General features: G+C 44.7%; 2 protein-coding genes across 2 annotated transcripts; both read left to right on the top strand.

The window, feature by feature from the left end:
- The first annotated feature begins 144 nt into the window (after nucleotides 1-144).
- Nucleotides 145-6,952, top strand: LOC135389026 (Golgi phosphoprotein 3 homolog sauron-like). The gene is made up of 4 exons (XM_064618961.1): nucleotides 145-465; nucleotides 4,157-4,403; nucleotides 5,288-5,760; nucleotides 6,320-6,952. The coding sequence occupies exons 1-3, from the start codon at nucleotides 292-294 to the stop codon at nucleotides 5,710-5,712; spliced, it is 846 nt and encodes a 281-aa protein (XP_064475031.1). The 5' UTR covers nucleotides 145-291; the 3' UTR covers nucleotides 5,713-5,760; nucleotides 6,320-6,952.
- A 306-nt stretch (nucleotides 6,953-7,258) lies between these two features.
- LOC135389027 (tubulin-specific chaperone A-like) lies at nucleotides 7,259-10,000 on the top strand. The gene is made up of 4 exons (XM_064618962.1): nucleotides 7,259-7,485; nucleotides 8,410-8,515; nucleotides 8,585-8,671; nucleotides 9,355-10,000. Exons 1-4 carry the CDS (start codon nucleotides 7,433-7,435, stop codon nucleotides 9,442-9,444), a joined length of 336 nt encoding a protein of 111 aa, XP_064475032.1. The 5' UTR covers nucleotides 7,259-7,432; the 3' UTR covers nucleotides 9,445-10,000.
- Nucleotides 10,001-12,123: the final 2,123 nt, after the last annotated feature.

The following is a 12,123-nucleotide window of genomic DNA, read 5'->3' as shown; positions in this document are numbered from 1 at the left end:
TCCTAGAGCACGTCAATAAAGTTTTTACAAACTGCCTCTAATATACACTGTACTAAAATGCAACAATTTATGTTTGTGCTACAATACGTTAATCTCGACGTTGCTAGCGCTCAAAACTACATATCATTTCATTATTTGACGTCACCATCAATCCGCCATTACAACCAAATTTTTGTTTTGTGTACAGGTGTTAGTATGTGTTCGCTTCAGAATCGTTCGAAAACGTGAATATATTCGTATTTGGACAACCTCTTTGTGCATCGGCTCAAGCTGGACTATCAGGGGGGCATCATGCTTCGCCAAGACGGCCTTGTTCAGAGAAAGAATGTTAATTCGAACCCGGAGAGCAAGGCTAAAGACGTGGATGACACCAACCGACAAGAAAGCGAGGATGATGTCGACTCCAAAGAAACCCGTCTGACATTGATGGAAGAAGTTCTACTGTTAGGACTAAAAGAGAAAGAGGTAAAACTCATGACAGTCCCACTTTGACAGCAATTTAGTCTCCTAACGTTGTGGGCGGAGGTAAGGGCCTATCAGGATTTGATGCCTGCTTTAATACGTGTGTTAATGAGTACTGGGTCATAAGAGGCAACGTAGGTGATGCAGTGGAAATAAGCCCAGGCATTACAGCTGGACCGTCGAACCTCTGCGCGGAGTTTGCGATGAACAGTCGTCGCTAACTTGCTCGTGCCTATCTCCCATGGGCTCTCTGCTAGTGACCCATTTTGCCGCATGTTGTTTTGATTGACATGGTGGCTGAACAACAACTGTACCTTTGAATCAACAACAATTCTCCTGCGGGAGACGAGCTCAATTTCTCCTCATTTTTTCCCCCCTTACAAAATAATTTTCTTGCTCCTTTGGAAATATTATGGTAGCGGATGTTATTCGAGGAGAACATTAGAAATGTTCACTAACATTCTTTTTATGCGCACATTCGTTCAGTGTAAGAAATCGGTAGAAGCAATGCGTATTTTAATGTCCTTGTTGTCTTTCACATTTGACGGTGTCACGTGTGTGTCATTCCTCAATGTTACCGAATGAAAAACAACCTTTCAAATTTCTGCCAGCTGTAAAAGCTGCGTCCCAGCTTTTGTATGGCTGTAGTATGCAATGACGCTTTCCTTTCTTTTTTTTTTTTTTTTGCGAGTTAGAGATGCGGTATTCTCAGAATGTCAGTTGCTCTTGTAACGTTTGAAGGTGGTAATAAGGTGCAGTCTGTCTGCAAGCTCACTCCACTCACAGCTGCTGTTGTATGACTCTCTGAATTACTTCGGCTCCCTTACAAAGCCGGAAGCTAGCTAGGAACACATTTCTTTTTTTGCATGGCACACAAAAATTATTTAAAGGAGTACAGAGGGCCTTCCAAAAAAATTTTCAGATTAAGACGTCTCACGAAAGTGTGTGTGTGTCATTTTACCGAGTGGCGCTAAAGGTTTTGATGTGTGCAGTTTGTTTCCCAGAAAAAAAAAATCACGTAAATATGGGTCCGCGCCTTGACCCTTAACTCTCCACTCCTGGTATTACGAGGAGGAGAAGGTATGATGCCAGATCACCGATGACGTTACGTTACCTGGGATAACCTGAGATCACGCGTCGCATCCCATTTAACAGTTAGAATTGACGTAGGGCGGCAATGCGGGAAGTTTAAAAAAATCCAGACAAGTTTGATTTATGAACAGCAGCATTATTTGCAGAGCACATCACAGTTGCTAGCTCTACAGAAGATGGCTGATGACTAATGGCATGCACTGTTTTACAGGATGCATGCCTGAGACTAGAGGAAACAATAGCAGGGCTCATTCCCTCTTTCTCATTGTTTTCCACATCATTTACACGATTTTTCGCTCGTGTTTAGCATTTGTTGAAGCTGTGCCCCAAAGTACATAAATGCAGTGCGGTATGTAATTGTACAGAAATAGTGTTTGAGGATAAGCAGATCATAACTTTGCATCAGTCATGGGTGAACAAAATCTGAGTACATGTGACTGTCCAAAAAAAACTTCGAAAAGCAACTGGGTAGAAAATCCATCAAACCGGTAATTAAATGTTAAGGTAAATGCTTCAGGGCGAAGGCTCAGGATGATGAGGACGGTGCGCGGGAAGAGAACAGTCTCTGTTCGAAAGATCACCGGATCTCATCCTGAGGCCGGAACATGCAAATGGAAAGGAAGCCCCTCAAGGTGCCTAAGAGCAGTACCTTTCCTTTTTGCACATGTGCAGTCCAACCGCAATTACATTGCATGCTTGTTACACTTCAGCAGTTCTTTTAAAGGTATTGTCAGTAAATTTCTATCCCCTCAGTCCGAATGCATTCCTGCTCACACTAAAAAATAATTGAACAGAAGTGCTGCAAGGAACGCCCCTGTAGAATTTTACAGATGTCATCTCCATGACTCATTCACTCAGATGAGTCAATCAAAGCATGCGAACGTATGACAAAAATATTTCACTACATTACATTTACATTGGACAGTCACTTTCAATAAAAGTGGTAATTATTTGCAAACATCAGGTAATACATTCTCACAATAAGTAACTGTTACTCTAACTAGGTGCTGAGAAAAGTACTACCCAAGACTACTTCCCTTACATGTTTCTTTGATTATAGGACAAACACCATATTATATGCAAATAGACTTGTAGACCACCTGAGACATACAAAAGGAATGGATAACCTTGCGGCTCAGTGTTGGGGGTGAGCTTTAGAGAAGTACCAGCTGGCTCTAAGCAAAAGTTTGTGTATTAAAATGCAAGGTAGCAGTAGTATTTATTCATTTATTTAATGCGATGCTCCAAGGGCCTTGCGGCATTACACGAAGAGAGCATAACTGCAGTGAAAATGAGTACACAGAACAGTAACCAAAAAAAAAAAAGAATTAGGAAATGGATCAACACAGCATTGCATAACTGCATTGACATTAACTCGCTAACATTAACATTGCCTAACTGCAACGGAAATGATAATAGAACAGTAACAAAAAAAAAACAGGAAATGGATTAGCACAGGTAAAAGTAATACGATGTCGTGAGCGATTTGTTGCATAACAAGAGGTTGCGTAACATGGATTGGTAACACTACAAAGGAAAAAAAAAAAAGAGTGGAGAGCTGTCTTGAATGATGATTTGCAACTGAGGTGACGGATGAGGGTACACAATTCCATGGTCTAATGTCACGTGGAAAGAAGGAAAAGAAAAGGGGGTGGGGCCTAAGGGAGAAAAGGCGGTTCGCATTTCTGAGTGTTATCCAACCGTTGGCTAATGTAATGCGCTGGATGGATGTAGGGAATGCTTTACACAGTACAGTAAAGAGCAGCACTAAATTTCAGCTTAGTGGCTCAACATTTGCAACACTTTAGCTCTGACAGATGCTTTGCTTTAGCACTGTCAGATGAATTTGTTATTCCTTTCATTCTACGCAATACGCAAGTAAGCGCAACTTGGCAAATTAGATCTGGCCAACTTTGTGAGAAGGAGTGACACCAACAAGGTCGGAAGCACAGCTTCATTTGAGGCCTCTTGTATGCACACCCTTTGCGTTTTTTTTCTTTCATTCTGGTAGGAGGAAATCAATAAGCTGATATCAGTGTGGTGGGCAGCCTCGGAACCGCTGAGGGTGTTGTCAGATACGAAATGGTTGTAATGGATCACTCAGAATTACCTCGAATACAAGGGGTTATTTGCATTGAATGTGAGCCAACAAACAAGGCTCTACTTTGGAAGGACTGATAGTGAATTACATTCATGCATACTAAAATGAGTGACATCCATGCATGCAATTACTTTTTGTAAGGGGTGACCTTTTGGAGAGTGTGTATGCTTCAGAGATCTGACATGAGCGGTTGTGGTTCGCAATATCATTTCCTGATCACTTTTGCTCACAGTGATACGCATGACTTGTGTAACTACAGGTTTTCCTGGTGATTTTAATCCACCGCCATCGAAATTAATCTACATGCCATGCAAACTTTATGGGGCATGGATTAATTTAGCTGGAACTTGGATTAAAATCGCCGGGAAAACCTGTAGACAGCAGTACGTGTGCCACAGGCCCTCTGAGTGCTTGAAAGATGGGAAAGCAAAAATTTAATAATCCCGTAAATTGTTGACTTAATACCTAACCCTCTGTCTCTCACTTTCCCCGCCAACACAGGGCTACACATCATTCTGGAATGACTGCATCTCATCGGGCCTACGAGGCTGCATATTGGTGGAGCTGGCAATCCGAGGCCGCATCGAGCTGGAGCGCGGCGGTGTCCGCAGGCGCTCGCTTCTCTTGCGCAAGGTTGTGGTTCGCTCAGATGCTCCGACCGGAGACGTGCTTCTGGACGAAGCCCTGCGCCACATCAGGGACACGCGACCTCCTGAGACCCTTCAATCCTGGATCGACTATCTTAGCGGTGAGGCGCTTTGCTAGAAGGCTTAAGTTGCTGTCTTGAACTGTGCGCATAAAGAAGAAACTGAGAGTGTACTGAAAAAAAGAAAAGTGTACATTCAAAATAGAGTACAGTGATGAGACATCACTGTACTCTACCTTGAATCTACACTTTTCTTTTATCCGGAGTTTTATCTTTTATCTACACTACCGCGAATGAACCTGCTACCATTGGATTTTGTCTCGGTTATTTGTAATTCGTTATCCGTATCGGGACGGCAAGTACCAACTTTCCACGACCTAGGTTATTCCGATTTGCTTTTCCGGAAGAGTGTCCACTTCCTCTGTCCCTGGCATGTGGTGTGTTCGCATTCTGTACTGTTTGACTCCCGTTTCTTCAGAGGTCACTCCCTTTCGGTGTGTGCGGGCACACGGTAGAGATGGTCGACGATAATCGGAACAGGTTCCCTGTATCCACCGGGCGCAATAAATCCTCATATCAACGTCAGTGTCCAGGCTGCCCGAAGGAATCGCCCGTCTTTTGGCCTGTTCTAAAATACTCTTGCAAAGAGATAAAAATATACGCGCGGGATCAGCTTTCCGAGACATTACCGTTCTTTGAACTGCAGTGTGCATACTATAAAGCATACTAGTGCTAGTGCTTAAGCATAGTAGTGCATACTACAGTGTGCACAGCAACTATAAAGAGGCCTCCCAAATTTTCCGGGTTTCCTCAGAAATTTGCTTGGCTTGGTTATCCGGACGAAAAGTGATGACTCCTGAGGTGTCAGCATAATCAAGACATGACCGTAGGCTCTTCAAGAATATTGCACGTAGCGTCCATCGTCCAATGAGACTTGCCAATGGGCTCTAGAGCTCTAGATTGAAACCGAAAATTTTCCCACGCAGGCGAAACATGGAACCCGCTGAAGTTGCGCTACCAGCTACGCAACGTCCGCGAGCGGCTCGCCAAGAATCTGGTCGAAAAGGGCGTCCTCACCACGGAGAAGCAGAACTTCCTCCTCTTCGACATGACCACCCATCCACTCGTGGACGCCACCTCCAAGTCCAAGCTGGTGCGGCGTGTCCAGGACGCCGTGCTGGGGCGCTGGGTCAACGACCCGCACCGCATGGATCGCCGAATTCTAGCCCTGCTCGTCCTAGCCCACGCCTCGGATGTCCTGGAAAACGCCTTTGCACCCCTCTCGGACGACGATTACGAGCTGGCCATGCGGCGCGTCCGCGAGCTCCTCGATCTCGACATGGAGATGGAGGCCACCAAGCCCAACGCTAACGAAGTGCTCTGGGGAGTTTTTGCTGCCTTTGTGAAGTGACGGGAGAGACGGGAACGGAAGGACGGAGGGACTGGAGTTTCAGCTGGGGTCAGTTCTCGGGTCTGGTTTACGAGCAGAATAAAAAAACGTTGGAGACACACCGTTAGAGACGAAGATATTTCTAGTGTAGTTTGTTGTGGAAGTTTTGCGACAGTTGGACGCGTACTTTTGGTGGTAAATGAGCATCATTTCGCTAGAGAACATTTGTTTTTGTGGAGCCACACATTTTTTTTATCGCATCGTCGGCTCATTAAAAAGTGTCAGCCCCGTGGCAATGTCACTGAACAGAACATATCATTTTTCTTTATGATGCCCCTCGTTTCTGACTTTTTGCAGTCTTCCTGCAACCCATGCTGGCTTAGAAAAGCTAAAGGCTCTTGTAGATGGGTGTTGCTCAGTGGCAATGTGGTTAATCGGCATAAACATGCCCTCATGTGCTTAATCAGCACATGAGGACTGGATATGTTGGAAATGTTAAACATAAAAGTGCTCAGCTAAAGCAGTTTCTCCTTTTTGTTCATGCACAATGTGCAACAAAGAACTAAGACTGAATGGTGTGCAACTGTTCCAAATAAACCCACTTAAGGTCTGCCTATCTTTATTTCAGTTCTGGACCACAGGAAATGCAGAATGTTTGGGTCGAGGAGCAACTGGTGGCACAAATTGGCGTTTGCATCGAAGCTTCTGTGGACGCAGTGTGAAGAGAGGACTGAAAAACTTTGGGCATCCATTTCGCTTTATTCCTATCCTGTACTACTGCTGTTGTCTTGCGACGGAAGTGTTTGTTTCTTACTTGAGCACCGCAGTGATGCTGAAAATATTGAGGCAACAATTTCCTTTTTTTTTTTTTTTTTCAGTTTGTACTCTTTTGATATGTGTAGTAAATGTAGTCGGACAACCTAACTGATCGGAACAAACTGCCTGTCTCAGCTGGCATCGATAGCAGATTTCAATTTATCTAGTCTTGGAACAAAATCTGTGGGCAACATGTTCCTACAGCTGGGTTAATGATTAATTTGGTGGTTTTGTCGGCTTTTCATTTTTATTGTGCACAGCTTCAATTCAACAGCACAGGCCATGGAAAGTGCACAACGACAAGCAAGCTCAAGAAAGTACTTCAGTATTCCACAGAAAGCTTTGCTAGTTGTAGGCATGCATATTCAAGTGCGAGACTGGTGCGCTTTGCATCTTGTTATTGAGCCTCGCTTGTAAATAAAGTCTTGCCGTTTATTTATTTTTTCTTGTGCAGTTTGTGTTTTGAAATATAATTCCTAAATTTGAAGTAACCTCGTAAGAACTGCTGAGTATCCCCAATCTCCTACAATCCCCAAAGATTGTATATCGAAGTACGTGTCTCCAATCTCCAGAAGATTGGTTATCTAAAAATTACCTGGAAGCGGCGTCTGTGATTGTTAAGTCCGAGCCAAATCATTAATTAGCTTTTTAACATGCTTTTTTTTTTTTTCACTCACTTCTACGCAATTTATTTTTTCGTAAATCGCTTAGTTCATCCAGTCACCGTTTTTGGCGCTCTGTTCGCCATCCCATCAAACAACTCAGTTATGCCATAATTTCAGACCAGGTAGCGCAAGCTACCGCCCGTTACAAAGGGTAAAGTCGGTGAAGTCGCAGAATCCATCTATCTGTCGTGGTTCTATATTTTGCGTAGGAGTGTTTCGTTTCCCCGCATCTGTCAGGTTCTCACAAACTAACACGAAATATGGGTGACTCAAGGGTTCGACAGATGAAGATAAAGACAGGCATTGTCAAAAGGTACGTTCTTGACGCTGTGCAGTAGCCAAAATTGCGTCGGTGACGGTGACAGTTGTGGTAGTAGGTATATAGTAGCGCGGAGCCTCTGTTCACCCCAAGCTGAAGGCTGAACATGTGCAGTCTGTTCAAAGTACAAATCGAAATGAAACTTCGGATATAGTTTAGTAACGATCCTGCGGCTTCTAGAAAAGAGAAATGAACAAGTAACCACAAGAACGCCATGAAGCAGTTCTATTTTACAAGGCGCAATTATTGTTATTCGTACCGGTTAGTCCAAAAGTTTTGGATTCACGAAGTATGTTGACCTCCGTCTGAGAAAGCACGTTGATCTCCGAAGAGTTGGCAGCCCTTCGTTCTGCATGACTAGACCGAAGAGAAAAGAACTAGAAGAGGCGTGGCCGGCTGGCCCTCGAAAGTATATTATCTCGTAGGTAAGAAACATGACCGCGTAGTTTGAACACGGTGAAACATATGCATAGGAAAACACATCCGTAGTACCCTTGACGAGATTTGCACCATTATGATATGACTTCGTGATCCTCATCGCAGTACAGCAATAAAGTGAAAGCATGTGTTCTCCTGATATAGTTACCCCCGGTGTAGCTAGACCCAAGCTGCTCGTAAGTGACAGAACCAGTCATCTGCTCAGGCCACATGACCTGCAATGCCGAACAGGCCAGGCTGCAATTCGTGAACTCTGGTATCATATACCTGGGTGTTGAGCTCGTCTTGGGCGTGCAGCATACCAGCGTGGCAACGTGAAAGCTTGAAATTTCTATACAAGGTTCAGACAACCATGTTATTCATCAGGACTGAGTGTTCGTCCAATGACATTGTACTTTTTTTTCTTTTCCTTTTTTTCCTGCGCTCTGTACGGTGACTAAAAGTGCAAAGGAGGAAAAAGATCTACCCTTCCCATTTCAGAATCTCCAAAGAAAAATCTACGTATGAAAAGGAGGTTGAAATCGAAAAACAGCGGCTTGTCAAATTCAAAGAACAGGAAAAAGAAGAGGCAGCTCTACATCGTCAGGTAAGTGCTTGTGATAGGCGACTGTTAACACGGCTTTGTCTCAAATTAACCGCCTGCTTGGCATTTTAGGAGGAGGTTATCCAGGAAACCCTAATGATGGTTCCTCATTGCCAGAAGAGGCTCTTAGTTGCATGGAATGACCTCAAAACTGCCCTGGTTTGTAAATTGTTCTCACTATTTTGCAAAGGTACAGCATTAACCATGAACAGAACAATATTTGGTGTCTGTCAGGAAGAAATTGATGATAAATTCTTCTTTATTTGTGCCGCACAAGTGCGCGACTTAGCTGCACGAGCACCATAAAAAAATTAAACAACCCAGTTATGCCATACTACGAAGCGATTGGAGTAGGGCTGTGCAAATATTCAGATTTTTCAAATACCGAAGTTAATAATTCTATATTCAAATCTTGAACCGAAGCTATGTCTATTCCGACTCGAATATATTTGGCTTGTTCCGAAGCTGCACTACTTTGCCCAAAGGCGCTACACGAGGCACTATAAAACAACATGAGCGCTGTTTCATATAAATACCCTAATGTACGTGGCATGTTTTGTACATTTGTATGTGCATTTAGCTCTGTTATGTGCCTGCTTGCTTCAGGTACATAAATATTCGCTTCGGATATGCAACTAGTACTCGCTTTGTATTCAGCTCCGGAAATAATTACTATTTGCACAGTCCTGGCTCACTGTGTCCCTCTTCGGAAACAAGCTCGTAGGATGGTGACCAGTAGATAGGGTACTTATTTTAGGACTCCAGAGGTGGCAGCAAGCATGATTGCAGTCTGAGAGCCTCACATAAAATGGCTTGAGTTGTTTCGTATTCCTGTTTTCCAGGAAGCAGCTGAAGACTTGGCAGATAGCAATGAGTATAAAGATGCCCAAGCCATTCTTGAAGAATCAAAATTGCATCTCCCGTCTTCGTAGGAAAAAAACGGCTGGTAAAGTTGCCACTGCGCCGTGCAGTACGTTGCAACAGTGTGTTGTTTAGTCTTGCGCATTTCCACAGGGGACCCAATCTGAGTCGCTTAAACCGGCTTTTACTACCTACAAACTTCTAAGGAAGTTGTACTTTATTATTTATAAAGAAAATATTTTTGTTTGCAATTCTGCGGTGAACTTCGATCACAGACACTTCACCTTACTTTCTGGCCACTTTGATATTGTGTGCTCGTGCACCATGTTGTGCACGTGCATTAGAGCAATATTTGTGGGCGGAATGCTCTCTCTGTCTGTAAGGGGCACGTGAACATATTTTATGATGTAACAGTGGCAGTGTTTGGAAAGTTCTGGACTCTTCCACGGTTCAGCCCTTCTGTGGGAGAGCAATTTGTCAGGAATACTGACAACACTGTGTATGCTGCTTCGATTTATAACGGCACATTTGTACATGCAGGCTTTTCTTGTATCTGTGACAAACACAAGCAGCATCCATAAGCTTTGAGCCATATTCCATTAATAAATACCTCATTTTGTCGTTGTATCGACAATCCTCCTTCCATCTAGCAAATGCGAGTCACTCGCGATATACAGGGTGTGTGTAGAAAAAGTAGGCCCAGATTTACGCACATACCGCGTTCCCTGCTTACTGTACGAACTTCTGGTGGCGCACGATGACGCATTTATGCGATAAAAACAAAAACAAAAATTCGTAGTAACCAAACTCCGCGTAACAAAAAAGTTATCCATGCAAACGTTGCTCTCCATTCATCCTGAATTGCCTACGCAGAAGTCAATATGGCAGCCACGGCACAGTTGCGTCTAGCTACCGCTGGGCGTGCCAGATTTTGTTTTGTTTCTGCACAGGTGGCGCCCCCCTGCGGTAGGGCGACACAACTGTGCTACACTGCAATGTCTATTGGAAAAACACGGAGCAAAGTTGGTTTTGGGTAACGATTTTGTTGCGCAGAGTTTGGTTACCACAATTTTTTTTTTTAGGTTTTCGGGAGGCAGTCGTGCAGGGAGGACTTTTGCAGACGGACAATTGGTACTCATACTTTTGCGGTATACCTTCAGTTTTTCTGTGTGGTTTCTGCACCATGACTCTCTGCTCAACAAGCCACGGGTTGTGCCATCAATGGTGGTGAAGGGGGGGATGTTATATCAGAAAAAGCAATCTTGCCTGTGTCTGTAAACCGGTCCGCACACAAGGACGACTACATTTCGTCAGGGACTCGAGCCCAATAAGCATCCCCCCCCCCCCTGACCATGCGCAAACCTCAGACATTTCATGTTGAAGGCGAGAACGATGTCACTTGGTGTGAATTGCATGCTGGGATATCTCTGGGCTAATGCGCTGCATTTATGATTTACGTATATTGTTCATGAACTGACATACCCAATTTTTTTTTAATCAAAACATATAACGGTGCGTTTTTCTAAAGCCAGTTTTGATCGATAACTGTTCCACTGCCGCTTTTAAAGGAGCAATGAGGTGACATTTAACGTCGCTCGAAATTCTGCCTCGTCTGTCAGGCTGCCCACCACGAGTCACCGTGGAAAATATTTTCGCTCTGCGGTGCGTTATAACTGTGCAATAGAATAAACCTCTACCCGAGAAACGTCATCATGACGTTGGTTAGACACACGGAAATCAAAACAGATGGGAAGGGTAGAGCTAGGTTCCACGAATGGGCAATTGTTCGCTGCCTCCTATTGAAAGAAAAGTAGGATTGAAGGTCGCGTCCTTTTCAGAGGTCATCGTAATCCCCTCGTAAGACCGTGGCTTACGGGCGCGACCTTGTTCGCCACTAGCTTTGAACGTATAGTTCAACTCTACCAAACTCGTGGCGCTGTCGAACGTTATGACGTCATTTGTCACGCGTAGTTGGTAAGGGGAGCGAAGGAAATTTCACGTCCCGTCGCCCCCCCCTCCCCCTGAATCCGCCACTGTCCCGAGCGGCCTTCTTGAAAGTTAGGAAGGTGTCTGCGTAGATCTTCCTTGGCAAACCTTGGCGTGCTACAATGCGTTTGACGGCCATAAGGAAGGTTCCGAAGGTCTGATCGGAGACGAATGGCTCTGGTAACTGTACCAGTAAAGAGAGCCACGTAAGCCTTTCGTTGTCCTGCTGCTGCTCCGTGATAAAGTGGGCCCGCAAAATCAATTGGCCGGCATTGGAGTGAAATGGAAGAGCAAAGAATGAAAGCTTGAGGATTCTTCCTCTTCTTCTGCTTTAAAAGAGTGACGCTTAGAGGCCATGAGAACCTCTGAGACGTAGAGATGGTGGGGAAAAACCGGCTATGGCCGAAGGACAGAATACAGGGGGAGCTGATGGGTATGCTATGAGCACAAAAAGGAATGGTGATGGAGGTGTTTCGAAGGGACGCGTAACGAGGACACGAGAGGAAGAAATGGTCAATGGTTTCATCGAGAGGACCGTGCGGGTATGGTGAACTAGTTCACCATAGTGCGGGCATAAAGGGGAAGTAGTACGGCCGACGCTGGGAGCGAGCTCTCAGGGCGAGAAAGAAGCTCACCCATCGAAGAGGACTGGCGGAGGAAACCAAAGCTCTTGTACACAGCGAGCCCTTGCGGGCCGTCTGCGGCCTCATTTGGGGAAATACCAACGTGCCCTGGTACCTAGGAGAGCAAATTATCACGAAGAA

Source organism: Ornithodoros turicata, chromosome 3 (assembly GCF_037126465.1).
Source record: "Ornithodoros turicata isolate Travis chromosome 3, ASM3712646v1, whole genome shotgun sequence".
NCBI lineage: Eukaryota > Metazoa > Arthropoda > Arachnida > Ixodida > Argasidae > Ornithodoros > Ornithodoros turicata.
The sequence above is the reverse complement of the archived record's forward strand: the minus strand, read 5'-3'. Positions and strand labels throughout refer to the sequence as shown.

What these genes read in the sequence shown, in the direction of transcription:
- LOC135389026 (XM_064618961.1), top strand. Translation starts at nt 292, where the DNA reads ATGCTTCGCCAAGACGGCCTTGTTCAGAGAAAGAATGTTAATTCGAAC. An exon ending in TAGGACTAAAAGAGAAAGAG is followed by an intron (nt 466 to 4,156) that starts GTAAAACTCATG and finishes CCGCCAACACAG; the next exon opens with GGCTACACATCATTCTGGAA. An exon ending in CTGGATCGACTATCTTAGCG is followed by an intron (nt 4,404 to 5,287) that starts GTGAGGCGCTTT and finishes TTTCCCACGCAG; the next exon opens with GCGAAACATGGAACCCGCTG.
- LOC135389027 (XM_064618962.1), top strand. Translation starts at nt 7,433, where the DNA reads ATGGGTGACTCAAGGGTTCGACAGATGAAGATAAAGACAGGCATTGTC. An exon ending in AAGACAGGCATTGTCAAAAG is followed by an intron (nt 7,486 to 8,409) that starts GTACGTTCTTGA and finishes TTCCCATTTCAG; the next exon opens with AATCTCCAAAGAAAAATCTA. An exon ending in AGGCAGCTCTACATCGTCAG is followed by an intron (nt 8,516 to 8,584) that starts GTAAGTGCTTGT and finishes TTGGCATTTTAG; the next exon opens with GAGGAGGTTATCCAGGAAAC.